The sequence below is a fragment of the Cervus canadensis genome, chromosome 26 (assembly GCF_019320065.1).
Source record: "Cervus canadensis isolate Bull #8, Minnesota chromosome 26, ASM1932006v1, whole genome shotgun sequence".
Lineage (NCBI taxonomy): Eukaryota > Metazoa > Chordata > Mammalia > Artiodactyla > Cervidae > Cervus > Cervus canadensis.
The window spans coordinates 37916982-37930531 of record NC_057411.1 but is presented as its reverse complement, the minus strand read 5'-3'; the positions used below and the strand labels follow the sequence as shown (position 1 = coordinate 37930531).

At 37.4% G+C, this 13550-nt stretch overlaps 1 protein-coding gene across 10 annotated transcripts in view; it reads right to left on the bottom strand.

Annotated features, from left to right (window-relative positions):
* The window catches only part of PTPN13 (protein tyrosine phosphatase non-receptor type 13), a 209870-nt gene that overhangs the window by 53776 nt on the left and 142544 nt on the right, over window positions 1-13550 (bottom strand). For 7 of the 10 annotated variants that reach the window (XM_043448301.1, XM_043448303.1, XM_043448300.1 and 4 more), the window contains 4 exons: window positions 12658-12820; window positions 7596-8013; window positions 7359-7456; window positions 5658-5714 (listed from right to left, as the gene is read on the bottom strand). In XM_043448301.1, coding sequence (XP_043304236.1) covers window positions 5658-5714; window positions 7359-7456; window positions 7596-8013; window positions 12658-12820 — 736 coding nt within the window. The remainder of the gene's footprint in view (window positions 1-5657; window positions 5715-7358; window positions 7457-7595; window positions 8014-12657; window positions 12821-13550) is intronic. The other 3 variants (XM_043448309.1, XM_043448306.1, XM_043448307.1) reach the window with 1 other exon arrangement.

Sequence of the window (13550 nt, the reverse complement as noted above, 5' to 3'; positions counted from 1 at the left end):
CTTAATGACTCAGATAGCCACAATGGTGTGATCACTCACCTAGAGCTAGACATCCTGGAATGTGAAGTTAAGTGGGCCTTAGGAAGCATCACTAAAAACAAAGTTAGTGGAGGTGATGGAATTCCAGTTGAGCTATTTCAAATCCTAAAAGATGATGCTGTTGTGAAGTGCAGCACTCAATATGCCAGCAAATTTGCAAACTCTGCAGTGGCCACAGAACTGGAAAAGGTCAGTTTTCATTCCAATCCCAATGAAAGGCAATGCCAAAGAATGTTCAAACTACCGCACAATTGCACTCATTTCACACACTAGCAAGTGAAAGTCGCTCAGTAGTGGCTGACTCTTTGCAACCCCATGGACTATACAGTCCATGGAATTCTCCAGGCCAGAATACTGGAGAGGGTCACCTTTCCCTTCTCCAGGGGATCTTCCCAACCCAGGGATTGAACCTAGGTCTCCCACATTGCAGGTGATTCTTTACCAACTGAGCCACAAGGGAAGCCCAAGAATACTGAAGTGGGTAGCCTGTCCCTCCTTCAGCGGATCTTCGCAATCCAGGAAATGAACCGGGGTCTCCTGCATTGCAGGTGGTTTCTTTACCAACTGAGCTGGCAGGGAAGCCCTTGCTAAACACTGGCAAAGTAATGCTCAAAACTCTCCAAGCTAGGCTTCAACAGTTTGTGAACTGAGAACTTCCAGATGTACAAGCTGGATTTAGAAAAGGCAGAGGAACAAGAGATCAAATTGCTGACACCTGTTGGATCACAGAAAAAGCTACAGAATTCCAGAAAAACATCTGCTTCTGCTGCATTGACTGTGCTAAAGCCTTTGACTGTGTGGATCACAACAAACTGTGGAAAATTCTGAAAGAGATGGGAATACCAGACCACCTGACCTGCCTCTTGAGAAACCTGTATGCAGGTCAAGAAGCAACAGTTAGAACTGGACATGGAACATCAGACTGGTTCCAAATAGGAAAAGGAGTACATCAAGGCTATATATTGTCACCCTGCTTATTTAACTTATATGCAGAGTACATCATGAGAAACGCTTGGCTGGAGGAAGCACAAACTGGAATCAAGATTGCCAGGAGAAATAACAGTAAGCTCAGAGATGCAGATGACATCACCCTTATGGCAGAAAGGGAAGAGGAACTAAAGAACCTCTTGATGAAGGTGAAAGAGGAGAGTAAAGCTGGCTTAAAACTCAACGTTCAGAAAATGAAGATCATGGCTTCCGGTCCCATCACTTCATGCCAAATAGATGGGGAAACAACAGAAACAGTGAGAGACTTTATTTCTTGGGCTCCAAAATCACTGCAGATGGTGACTGCAGTCATGAAACTAAAGACGCTTGCTCCTTTGAAGAAAAGCTATGACAAACCTAGACAGCATATTAAAAAGCAGAGACATTACTTTGCCAACAAAGATCTGTCTAGTCAAAGCTATGGTTTTTCCATTAGTCATGTATGGATATGAAAGTTGGACCATAAAGAAGGATGAGTGCTGAAGAATTGATGCTTTTGAACTGTGGTGTTGGAGAAGACTCTTGCGAGTCCCTTGGACTGCAAGGAGATCAAACCAGTCCATCCTAAAGGAAATCAATCCTGAATATTCATTGGAAGGACTGATATTGAAGCTGCAGCTGCAATACTTTGGCCACCTGATGAGAAGAGCCAACTCATTAGAAAAGACCCTGATGCTGGGAAAGACTGAAGGCAGGAGGGGAAGGGGACGACAGAGGACGAGATGGTTGGATGGCATCATTGACTCAATGAAGATGAGTTTGAGCAAGTTCTAGGAGTTGGTGAAGGACAGAGCGCCCTGGCATGCTGCAGTTATGGGGTCACAAAGAGTGGGACACAACTGAGCGACTGAACAAGAACATGTCAATTATTGTATAGCAAAGGAAGTAAAATATACAACTGAGAAAAGACAGTCTCTTCAATAACTGATGCTTAAAAAAACTGGAATAGTACATGTCAAATAATGAGATTAGAACACTTCCTCATACCATGTACAAAAATAAACCCCAAATGGATAAAAAACCTAAAACCATAAAAGTCCTGGATGAGAACATAGGCAGAACCACACTTTGACATAAACTGTAGTAATATTTTTTTTGGATATGTCTTCTCAGGCAAACGACATAAAAGCAAAAATGAACAAATAAGACCTAATTAAATTTAAAAACTTCTGCAAAGGAAACCACTGACAAAATGAAAAGATAATCTACTGAATGAGAGAAACTATTTTGTAAATATGACCATCAAGGGATAATATCCAAAATATATAACTCATACAACTCAATATAAAAAACACAACCAAAAAAAAGAAAAAATGACCCAAAGGCCTTAATAGACATTTTTCCAAAAAAGACATACAAATGGTCAACAGGCACATAAAAAGATACTTGAAATCAGTAATCATCAGAAACGCAGACTAAAACCACAATGAGCTATCACCTCATACCTGTCAGAATGGCTACATGCAATAAAAGTCTATAAAAATCAAATGCTGTTGGGGGTGTGGAGAAAAGAGAATCCTTGTACACTGTTGGTGGGAATGTAAAATGGTGCAGCCACTATGGAAAACAATATGGATGTTTCTCAAAAACCTAAAAATAGAACTATCACATGACCCAGCAATTCCACTCCTGGGTATACATCCAGGAAAAACAAAATCACTAATTCAAAAATACACATGTACCCCAAAGTTCACAGCAGCACAATTTACAAATATCTAAGATACAGAAGCAACCCAAGTGTCCATCAACAGAATGAATGGATAAAGAAGATGTGATACACACACACACACAAATACACAATGGAATATCACTCAGTTATAAAAAGGAATGAAATTCTGTTATTTGCAGCAATGTGGATGAACCTAGAGAATAAGAATACTGGGTTTAGGGAAATAACTCTGACAGAAAATACATATACTATATGATATCAGTTATACATGGAATCTAAAATATAAAACAAATGGATATATACAGCAAAACAGATTCACAGGTATAGGAAACAAACCAGTGGTCACCAGTGGGAAGATGGAATCAGGGAGGGTTGGTAGGGGTATGGGATTAAGAAACACAAACTATCATGTATAAAGTAGATAAGTAACAAGATATATTGTACAGTACAGGGAATTATTGCTTTGTAATAACAATAGACATTGCTTCATAATAACTTTTAATGAAATATAAAATACTCTTTACTATGTTGTACTCTAGAAACTAATATATTATAAATCAACTCATAATTTTTAAAAAATAAAAAAAGGGCTATTGTATGGTGTATCTTTTTGACAGGTTAAGCAACCTTCTTTTGGCGAGGGGGTAGAAATTACAGTTAATCAAAGGACTAGAATCCTTTCTATATTTGTTTCATGAGATTGGAGGACTCTTGCCTTTTTTCTTTTATCCTCTAAGTTTCACACTCTTTATGGGGCTCTGAAAGTTGTGAAAGGTTAAGATTAAATTTTATTCATTGGTCCTTATATTAAGTAATAAATAATTCAGTATTAGTTAATGCTCATTTCTAATTTTCTCCTAATAGTCTTGATGAGCAAAGAAAAACACTGAAATTAGAATCAAAAAGTCCTATATTTGACCAATGGGCAAGTAACTTCTTAATTTTCAGTTACCTTAATTGGAAAAACATGTTTGCCATGCTCTATTATGTAAAAACTCAATTCTTGACATTAATTAATTCAGGGCTACTTGGAGAGATTCAAGGAGAATCTTAAAGAAAATATAAACTTGTCTGTAAGCCAACACGGGAATGCCTCCATGGGAAGGTGGATTGGCCCTGCTGTAGGGGGCAGGTGGGAAAATAAAGGTGCCCAGAGCTTTAAACATAGACCCTACTGTCCACAGGCTGTTCCTTTGGTATTCAGAATGTAAGTTCACATTCTTTTCTGTTAGAATCTAAGTAAAGAACACATGTCAGGTTCTCATCCTTGAATAGATTATTTTCCAGCTTCTTTCAAAAGTTTAGCTGGGAAAAATAATACCTACAAATAATTAGGCATTATTTTTCTAGGAGACAGTCTAAAGGGTGGTTTAGAGTGTGGGCTCTGGAAACAGACACACTGCATTCGCATCACAGCACCAGCTTTTGCCAGCTCCATGACATACTGTGCACCTCAACCTCTTTGTTCTTTGGCGTCTCATATGTGAAAAGAAAATAACATTAGACCCATCTCATAGGACTGTTGTGGGGACTGAGAGCTAAACATAACACACTTAGAAAAGTGTTTGGCACATAGTAAGCACTAAGGAACTGTCAGACAATAAGTACAACCATTACGGACATGTTAATAATTGACCTCTTTTAGATATAGACGTATTCTAACTTCAGTCCATGAAAAACAAACAAAAAAAGCTATATAATAGCTTTTTGGTTAGGTCTTAGTAACTTAGGCCCAAGTATAAGTTGACTAACTTTTTCTTTAATCGTATACCCTCAGATTTTTTGAGGATTGATACATTAAAAACTATGAAATGAAAAAAATCTTTATTTGTTCTGAGTATTTAAGATATTATAAAAGTAAAAAGAGCTACTTTGGGACACAATTTTGCTTCCAAGAAAAATGTTCTCTTGCATGTGTATTTGTATTTCTATTAGAGAATGAGAATTATACAAAATAATTTACTGGGGTCTGACAGTTTTGGCCTACAAAAACACGTTTCATATGGTTCAACCAATATTCATGCCTTTATTTTTGCCTTGGCTCTCAGGAAAATGAGAACAAAACTTAAAAGTTTCATCAAGTTTAACTATATTAACACTTTTTTTTTATATTAACACTTTTGATTAGCATATTTGCTTCCTTCTCATCAGGCTTCTGATTATTTCAACCTTAAGAATTTAAGGGTAAAACGTAAACATTTTTGGAGAAAATATAGTGTATACATAGTGATAATAATATTCTTTAGACCCATGAAAGTTGTTAGAAAAATAAAAATAATGTACATGAAAGTAAGCTAAATTCTAAACATTCTGAACCTGAATTCTGAATGACTTTCAAATAATTGCACAAAGTTTTTTTTCTTACAATTCTGTTTCTTCTCAGATTCTTTCTAAACTCTTTACCTCAACATTTAAAGTCTTCAGATTCTTCCCAAAAGATTTATGGTAAGATTCAGTGACAGTCCACATTTAGTTCTTGACCTTCACCTTGACCCCAACACACCCCCAGTCTGAGATTCGTACATTTCCTTGAATCTGGTTATCTTCTCCCATGTCTGCATGTCTTTGATCACACTTTGTCCTTGGTCTGAAATACTTATCTATATCATTCTGCCTGAATAAATACTCCTTTTATTTCAAGATTCAGCAGAAGTATCCCTTTCAAATAACTACCTCAGTTAAAGCTCTTTTCAATCAAAATTATCTCCCATCTAAGCTATCTTAGCTCCCCAATTAGTGTCCTTATCTCGAATTTGTCACTTCATAGTAGTCTACATTACAGGTCCCTTCACATCATCAAAATGCTGAAAACCAAAACTCTCCTTTGACTCCAATGTAAGGCAAGGCCTAAAATCCTTGGCAGGGAATTGAAAACTATTTATTAGTAGGTCCACGACGCTCTTACAAGGTACAAGAGAAAAAATATGATGGCAATGAGGGGAAAAACATTTTGTAAACCTACCATTTTCTTTTAAGGGTACTTGGGATGAAGAATTTCCAGAACTATGCAAAGTCATTCCTGTAGTATAAATTAAATTATTAGACAGTTTAAAAATGGTCAGATATTATATATAGAAGAAATTTCTTCTGATAAAATAATAAAAATCAATAAAACATCAAGGCAGCAACAATTTCTGTTATTTACACTTGAAAAACATATCTTCCCACAATGAACTTTTAAAAAAAAAACTACTTTTAATGTCCAAGTTAAGCACATCAACTTGTTCTGCAGAATAAATTGAAACACAAATGTATTGTTTCTGACAATGACATTTTGATATGTCATATATGAAATGATGAAACTAAAATGACTTTTAAAGGTGTCTGTTCAAATTTTAAAAGGAAGTTCAATATTCAAAAAGAATGAATAATCAATCAAAAACAAATACAGCAATTTTCTTTCATGGTTGAATTTTACTTGCGCTTTTCTATGGAATATTTACTACTCAGCACCTGATATGTGATGAATTTTTATGATGAACAAAGCCTTCCTAAAGAAAATAAGAGTCTGTAAGAGATCTCATTATACATGAATACACTTCGAAAATTACTTTCTAAAAGATTGAATTGGTGGCTTTTTAGGCTATTTTCAATGCATAGGGTAACCTATAAGATGGAGTCTTGTCTTTCAGCTATTTAAAGTTTTTTTTTTAACCAATTCAATTTAAATTATTGATAGTATAATCTCTGAAAGTTGTAGAAATCTATATTAATGAAGTAATGTGACTTTCTATAAATATTTAAACAACTATAGCGTACAGTTCTCTTTGACTTAATTTATTGCACTTATCCCCAATCCAATTACAGGGTGAGAAAATACTTTTTAAACTCTGTGTGCTTAGGGCTAACCAGTCAAATTCAGTTCTAAGGGGGAGTTAATTAGTATTATTTAGTAAAACAACTGCAGCGGGCATCCCTGTTGATCTCTTGTCTCCCTAGTTATTTCCTATTTTGAGTAATCATTCAGACCTTTATGCTTAAATATCCAGTCTTCTGGAAGATGGATTCCCACGTTTTTCCCTTTTAAGACGCACAGAACAATGGGAATCCTTAACTGTTTATAAGGTGGTGTGTGTATGTATGAGCAGCACAAATGACTTTTGTCTAAAACAGTTCATAGCTAGCTGGGAGGATCTGAGAAAACTTAAATCAACTAGGAATTTCTACCTAACAACCATAACACAGTTCATAAAACTTATCTCTTTTTAGGGACAATTCCATTCAGAAGGTACCCTAAATAAACTTTTGTCCATTGTCTCCATTCAGAAAGTACCCAAAATAAACTGCTCTTTAAAACATGGAGCATTAGTGGAGTCTACACTCACAGGCTGTAGGGAAAACTCAAAGGCTAGCCAGAGCCATGGCACCAGACTGTCTGGGTTCTCTCGGTAAGACTGTCACGACTTTGAACTGCAACCAAGAGAAAGCAAACAGCCCATGCTGTGAGGCAATCACCTGTTAAATCAACTTTTTGATTTGACTTGGTGCTTTTTATTTTTGTTTGGGTACTTCTTAGGTAGTCTGAAATTTTATATTCCCAAAAAGTTTAGACAATTAGGAAACAGGACCCCAAATTCTAGTTTCCTGGTAATTAACATTGTCTCATTCCCTTCACCATGAGCAAGGGGTACAGGAGAAAGAAGGTAAGCCGGTTTGTGCTGACCTAGAACATATGCTTGACCAAGGTCTTCAAAGGATGAGGAGTCTGATTCCTGTTTCCTCCTCTCAGGACTTCTATTTAAACTTGCAACAGACTTTGAACTAAAGAGGGAAAAGCAAAGGTGGGAAGGAGGGAAGTGTCAATGTAAAAAAAAAAAATATGGTGAAAATAAATCATCAAAAACAGAAGTATGAAATGCAGAATTTACAAGTAGGTAGTTTGGCTTAATTATGTCCTTACTTATTGAGTTTTGTGACTCCTGCCAGAGATTCTGTGTCAGATCTCGCCATCTGGTGAAGCGGTTTTCCTACCAACTCCGCCACGGTTTGTGGTGGGGGTTCCGTGTTAACATTGACATTTTTCCGGTGAGGGTAGAGAGAGGCCTGACTGAGATCGTGGTATGATTTACTCATCCCTCTAGGCTTTTCCTCCCATGCAGTTTTGCCGCTCTTCTCCTTTGCACTGTTTTGCAATGGCTGGTAAAGCGACCGCTCTGAGCAGGAGAGCCTCTTCAGAATCTCAGCTTGAACCGACAGAGGTCGAACGGCAAGTTTGTTCAGGGTGCTGCTGGCCAGACTACCAGTGCTGACTGCTCGTCCCACACTGAATCCTCTAACGGACTCTGCTTGGAGGTTCAGGCTCCTAAACGAAGCTCTCTCTACAAGGAAACAGGATTGCTTTACGTGATGGAAACACCATAGAACCTTTAGGAGAAGAGCTATTTTAAGAAATAGAAAAAACAGCATGCAGTTTTTACTCATTTTGATTGCCCGCGGAAGTAGGCAGCTTTGAGAGTGGCCATCGAGGGTTTTCAAAAGCAGGTGGGAAGATCCTGATTTCCAAACCATCGCTCCATCCCTGTAGCTTTCTCACAGCCAGGGAGGGGCCTGGTCAGCCTTTCCAACTTCAGCTAGTGATCTCGGATTTACTAATGTTTGGGGTTCATTCAGGCTCCTTGACCCTGAGTTTCCAATTATAGTGCTCATTTAGAAAAGAAAATGACATTTGACAGAGAATGACATTTAACCCTAGGAGTGCCTCTGCTAAAACACCAGGGAACCAAGGATGGGGAGAGGGAGAGATCAAACCTGGACACGCCGATATGGTGCGTTCATGCCTGAAAAAAGTTGTGCAGAGGAGAGTTTTGCCCAGAGAAAATATTCTTATTATAATTTTAAAAGCTTATGGCAGATTGTGGTGATACTTGCACAACTTGGTTAACTATGTGGATATATGAAAAAAATCACTAAATTGTGCACTTTAAGTGGGTAAATTGTATGGTATGCGAATTAGATCTCAATAGAACTACTACTAAAAAAAACAAAACAAAACCCAAAAAACAAAAAACAAAAAAACCCAAGACAAAACACCACCCAAAACAAAACAAAACCCTTTTATGGCAAATTTTCTGTCATTTCATTTCAATGTCAATACCACCTGCCCCTCTTGTTGACTTTTTTCCTCACAGGTTATGTTTCTGTTAATTAACACATCAATGAGCTGGGATTCTCTTTATGCTTAAATTCCTTTCAGTCTTAAATACATATCCAAGTCTTCTTTTTGGGGCTAAATTTAGGGATACTTCCTAACAAGTAACTGACCATTCTCTTTTGTGAGAGCCAACGTCATGTTAGTAGTTGAACATTCGAGGCTATAAATGAAAGCAATGAATCACAGAATTCTGGCATCAAAATCCTTTCATATATATAAAGGATCAGGAGCACAGAATTTCAAATGATTTGGTTGTTCATGCATTAGTAATCCATATCACAAGGCACACACACTGGTCCCCCCATGGAAAGTACCAACCCTGCTTTGCACCCTGCAGGGAATTTACAGCTTGACCACTATGTAAACAGTCGCAAAAACTTGTTTTTAAAAAGAAAATGTCAAATGCTGTTGATTTGGATCTTTAGATTCTGTTTCATTTATCTTCTAATTCCTAGGAAAATTAATAATCAGTATTTCATCTCAGGCATAAACAGACAGGAAAAACACTGAAATTCTTTCATGTTCATGCATCAGAATGAAGTTTAAATAAACATGTCTCACTGTCACTGGGAAAATTCATCATTTTTTCTCTGAAGTAGAAGTGAACAGCAAGTTAAAATACGATAGTAAAAAAAAAGACTGGTTTTAAAATTACCAGAATAATCTTAAGCTTAAGCTTTTTTTCCCTTAGAACAGATAACATTAATTCTATTTTCTTTGAAAGCAGACTTTATTCAAAAATACAAAACTGAGTCTTATACAGATTCAGCTGCTGGGAAATCCCTCTCTACCAAATACATTTCCTTACCCTGAAAGAAATGTAGACAAATTTTAGCAGGAATAGGATTAGACAGTTCAGCTTAGGTTATGTCTGTTTTGTAAACATACCAAGGATGATGCTATTCAAATCCATTCATAGCTCATTCCTGGGCAGAATATGGCACATATTCATGGAACAGAATAATAAACCAACCACTTATCTACTGTCCTACTGCTTTTCACCTGGAACAGACTCCAACAAGCATAGCCAGGATGGGAAGGACATTAGAATGAACCTACATCCTATTACTAACGTTTCAAATTTGAACTCAAAGGCCACATTCAGTCTGCAATCTACATGATTCTATTGCTTCTTGTACTTGTTTTGCATTTCCTTATATCATCAACTTAATTGTATGCTCTTTGGAAGAGACAGGCTTCATTTATTTTTCTTAACCCATAGCACCTAGCATACTGTCTTATAAGTAGTTAAGTGCTCAGTAAATGATTATTAAGCTTAACTTAATTCCATGCAAATTAGTTCTTTGGAAAGTTATCAAAAAGAAAGAACACTGGATTAGGAATTAAGAGATCAGGGTCCAGTCTTCTTTGACCTCTAACTATGAGGTGAAGTGAGACACTGTTTTCTCTGAACCTGTTTCCTCAGCAGTAAAAGTTTGGGCTTAATGGTTTGTGAGGTTCTAGAAAGAACCCATATTCTATGATGCTAAAAAAGCAACATACACTTGTGAGCCCCCAGTTGTAAACACTAGATTACATCAGTTATTTTCATTTGTCTAGTACAGACAGTTAAGTAGGCAGATGGTTACTTCTAAGCTGATTCCAAACAGAAAATAATTCCTTTGAAAGCTTACCAAAATCAGGGAATAGATGTAGCGAATACCACCTTAAAGTCCTTTAACATTTGAGTTAGGGATACACAGTTTGTGTTCCAACAGGCAAAACAGATTCATTGAACATACTTCACGGTTGAAGAAAACAAGACTTTAAAAAGTCAATTACTTTCCTAAGGTCCTTCTACTACTAGTATTGCTGCTACTACCAGCACCACTATTATTACTAGTGGTGAAGGGAAAGCCACTCCGTTGTGTCTGACTCTCTGCATCCCCATGGGCTGCCATGTCTGCAGCCTGCCAGACCCCTCTGTCCATGGAATTCTCCAGGCCAGAATACTGGAGTGGGTAGCTGTTCCCTTCTCCAGGGGAACCTTCTCAACACAGGGATTGAACCTAGGTCTCCCGCATTGCGGGCAGATTCTTTACCATCTGAGCCACCAGGGAAACTCCTTTATTAGTGGTAGCTGTGGTAAAACAATGTTGAGGATGGTGATGAAATAATGATAATATTTATTCAATACTTATTATTCTGTGCCAGGCACTTTTACATGTATGAATTAATTTCATCTTCACAATAACCTTTTGATGCCGGTATTACCACTATGATAATCATTTTACAGATGGGGAACTAAGGCAGAGAGTTTGAGTGGCCTGACCATGGTTTCAGAGCTTGCAAGTTTATAGAGTGCGGTTTGAACACTGGCAGTGTTGCTCCATAGTCCATGCTCTTAACTACAACACTCTATCGTTGAAATATTGAGGGTGGAGGGCTGGCTTTATGGTTTTGACTCTTCACTACAGCACACTGTACCACCATCTATTATGATGCAACCCTCAATTGTTGCAATTCTGATTTGTATTGAATAGAATATTAGTCCAAGTAGGAATACGGGTAGCTCTGATAAGTTTGATATTTTACTATCCTTTGAAAATACATAAGCGCATACACACTTTTTAGCAGAGCAAAGTAGGGAAAGAAAAGGAACAATAAGATCACAGTAGTAGTAGTTATCATATTTTAGCATGCATAAAAATCATTACACCAGAAAAAAAAAAATCATTACAGAGGAAAGCCTGTTAAAATGCAGATTCCAGGAACCAAATGCCCAAAGACTGCAATTCACTAAGTTTCAGGTTGGTTTCTGGAATCTTCATTTTTAATAAGTATACAGTCCCTACCATCTTGATTCTGAAAAGATGAGAAACATCTAGTCATAGGTTGCCATCACCCAAGTCTAACCCTACAGGGAATATATCTTTCTGTAAGATTTTAGGACAGGAGAAAGTTTGGATAAAGAATTCATAGGCCTCTACTGCATATTTAATTTTTTAATCAAATTCTTCAGAATGCTTCACTAAAGTCTCTAAGAACTGACTGTGCAGAACTAGACTTTCTATAACCTTAACCGCTACACGTGGTCTTGGAGCGTAAGCTTTAAATATTTCAGCTCTGATTATTTTCAGAGCTAAACTAGTTTCTTCTGTTGGTTCCTTTTCAAAATGAAGTGAAATCACTCTCCTGAGCACTCAAGTCGGGCACTGTAAGTTATTCACGTCAGTCTCAGAACAGGGATGTGACCAAGTTCAACGGAAATTGATCATCCCAAAACTGTTATGGTACGTAGCTCCCCTTGCTCCCCGCCTTGTTTCCTATGTTTTTTCCTCATCTGGAGAGTCCTTCCATTTATTTTCGATCTACCTAACTATTTTTGTCCTTCAAATTTCAATTCAAGTGCGACTACTCTCATACTCTCTCCTTTGATCTCCCTCTCCTCCTGTAATGTAGATCACAGAGGCTGTGCAATATAACCTGTTCTTAAAACTCTGACTCGCTCATGTGTATTACTGTTTCATGTATACTGATCTTATCTTCCCAGTGTGTAAGCTTACTATGGGTAGAGAATATGACTGAAATTTATACAGTATTTATTGATACATCGGCTAGCCTATCGATAGCCTATTAAGCACAAAATAGTTCAACAGGTACTCCCTGACTCATCAGGGCTGTTTGTTTTCAAAATATCCAGGAAATTGATGCCTCGGCTTCATTTATGACACCTTTATGAATTCGACTCAGTCATTTGACATCTACGTACCTTGTCATTTTCATCCTAAACATGGAAGTCCTTTTAAAGTTTGTGGCAAAAATCATGCATTTACCCTGGAGTCATCTGACACAGTTTGCTCCTCCTTACCAATATCCTGGGCATCTTGGTTGCTCTGTCTTGCTCTCAGTTGCAGCTGGAACTTGTGCTGGGAAGAGCAGAGGTGCAGCAGGTACTGGCATATCTTACTGTTGTCTGTCTGGAAGGCGTGCTTTATTCCATCTGAAGTATTCTGCAACGTGATTTTCTTTTTCTGCAATATTAATCAGGGGTATTAAAAAAATTAGGGTATTTCCCTATCTAAAAACAATTCTAGAAACAATAATGAATAAGTTGAGACGTTATTTTTATTTCACATTATTAGGCATGCATATTCATTGACCTCTATCTAATATAGAAAAATATAATCCTGTATTGTTAGAAATTCAGAAAACAAATGAAATTAATATAGTTTGCCACTATTAGAAACTGTAGCTTAAGTCAGACTATATAAACTGTATGCCAGCCATCAACAGAGGGCTTCCCAGGTGGTGCAGTGATAAAGGACCTGCTTGCCACTGCAGGGGATGGAAGATACGTGGGTTGATCCTTGGCTTGGGAAGATCCCCTGGTGGAGGAAGTGGCAACCCACTCCAGTATTCTTGCCTGGAAAGTTTCACAGACAGAGGAGCCTGGCAGGCTACTCCATGGGGACACAAATAGTTGGACACAACTGAGTGACTTAGCATGCATGCATGAAGCCATGAGCAAGGGGAACAGATTCCTTTAAAGATTATTGATATTTTGAGTTTACTGCCATGTTTCCAAACACCAGAACTGTTTGAAAAAGAAATGACAAGAAATATATGTTCTAATCCTTTGGATAAAGAAAATAAAGTTCATCAAAAACTGGTATAATATCCAACAATAAGAACTGTGATTTAGTCAAGAAAAATCTTGGTGGCATAAAGGCTGGGCTAGAAGATGTGGGAAATTATGGAAAA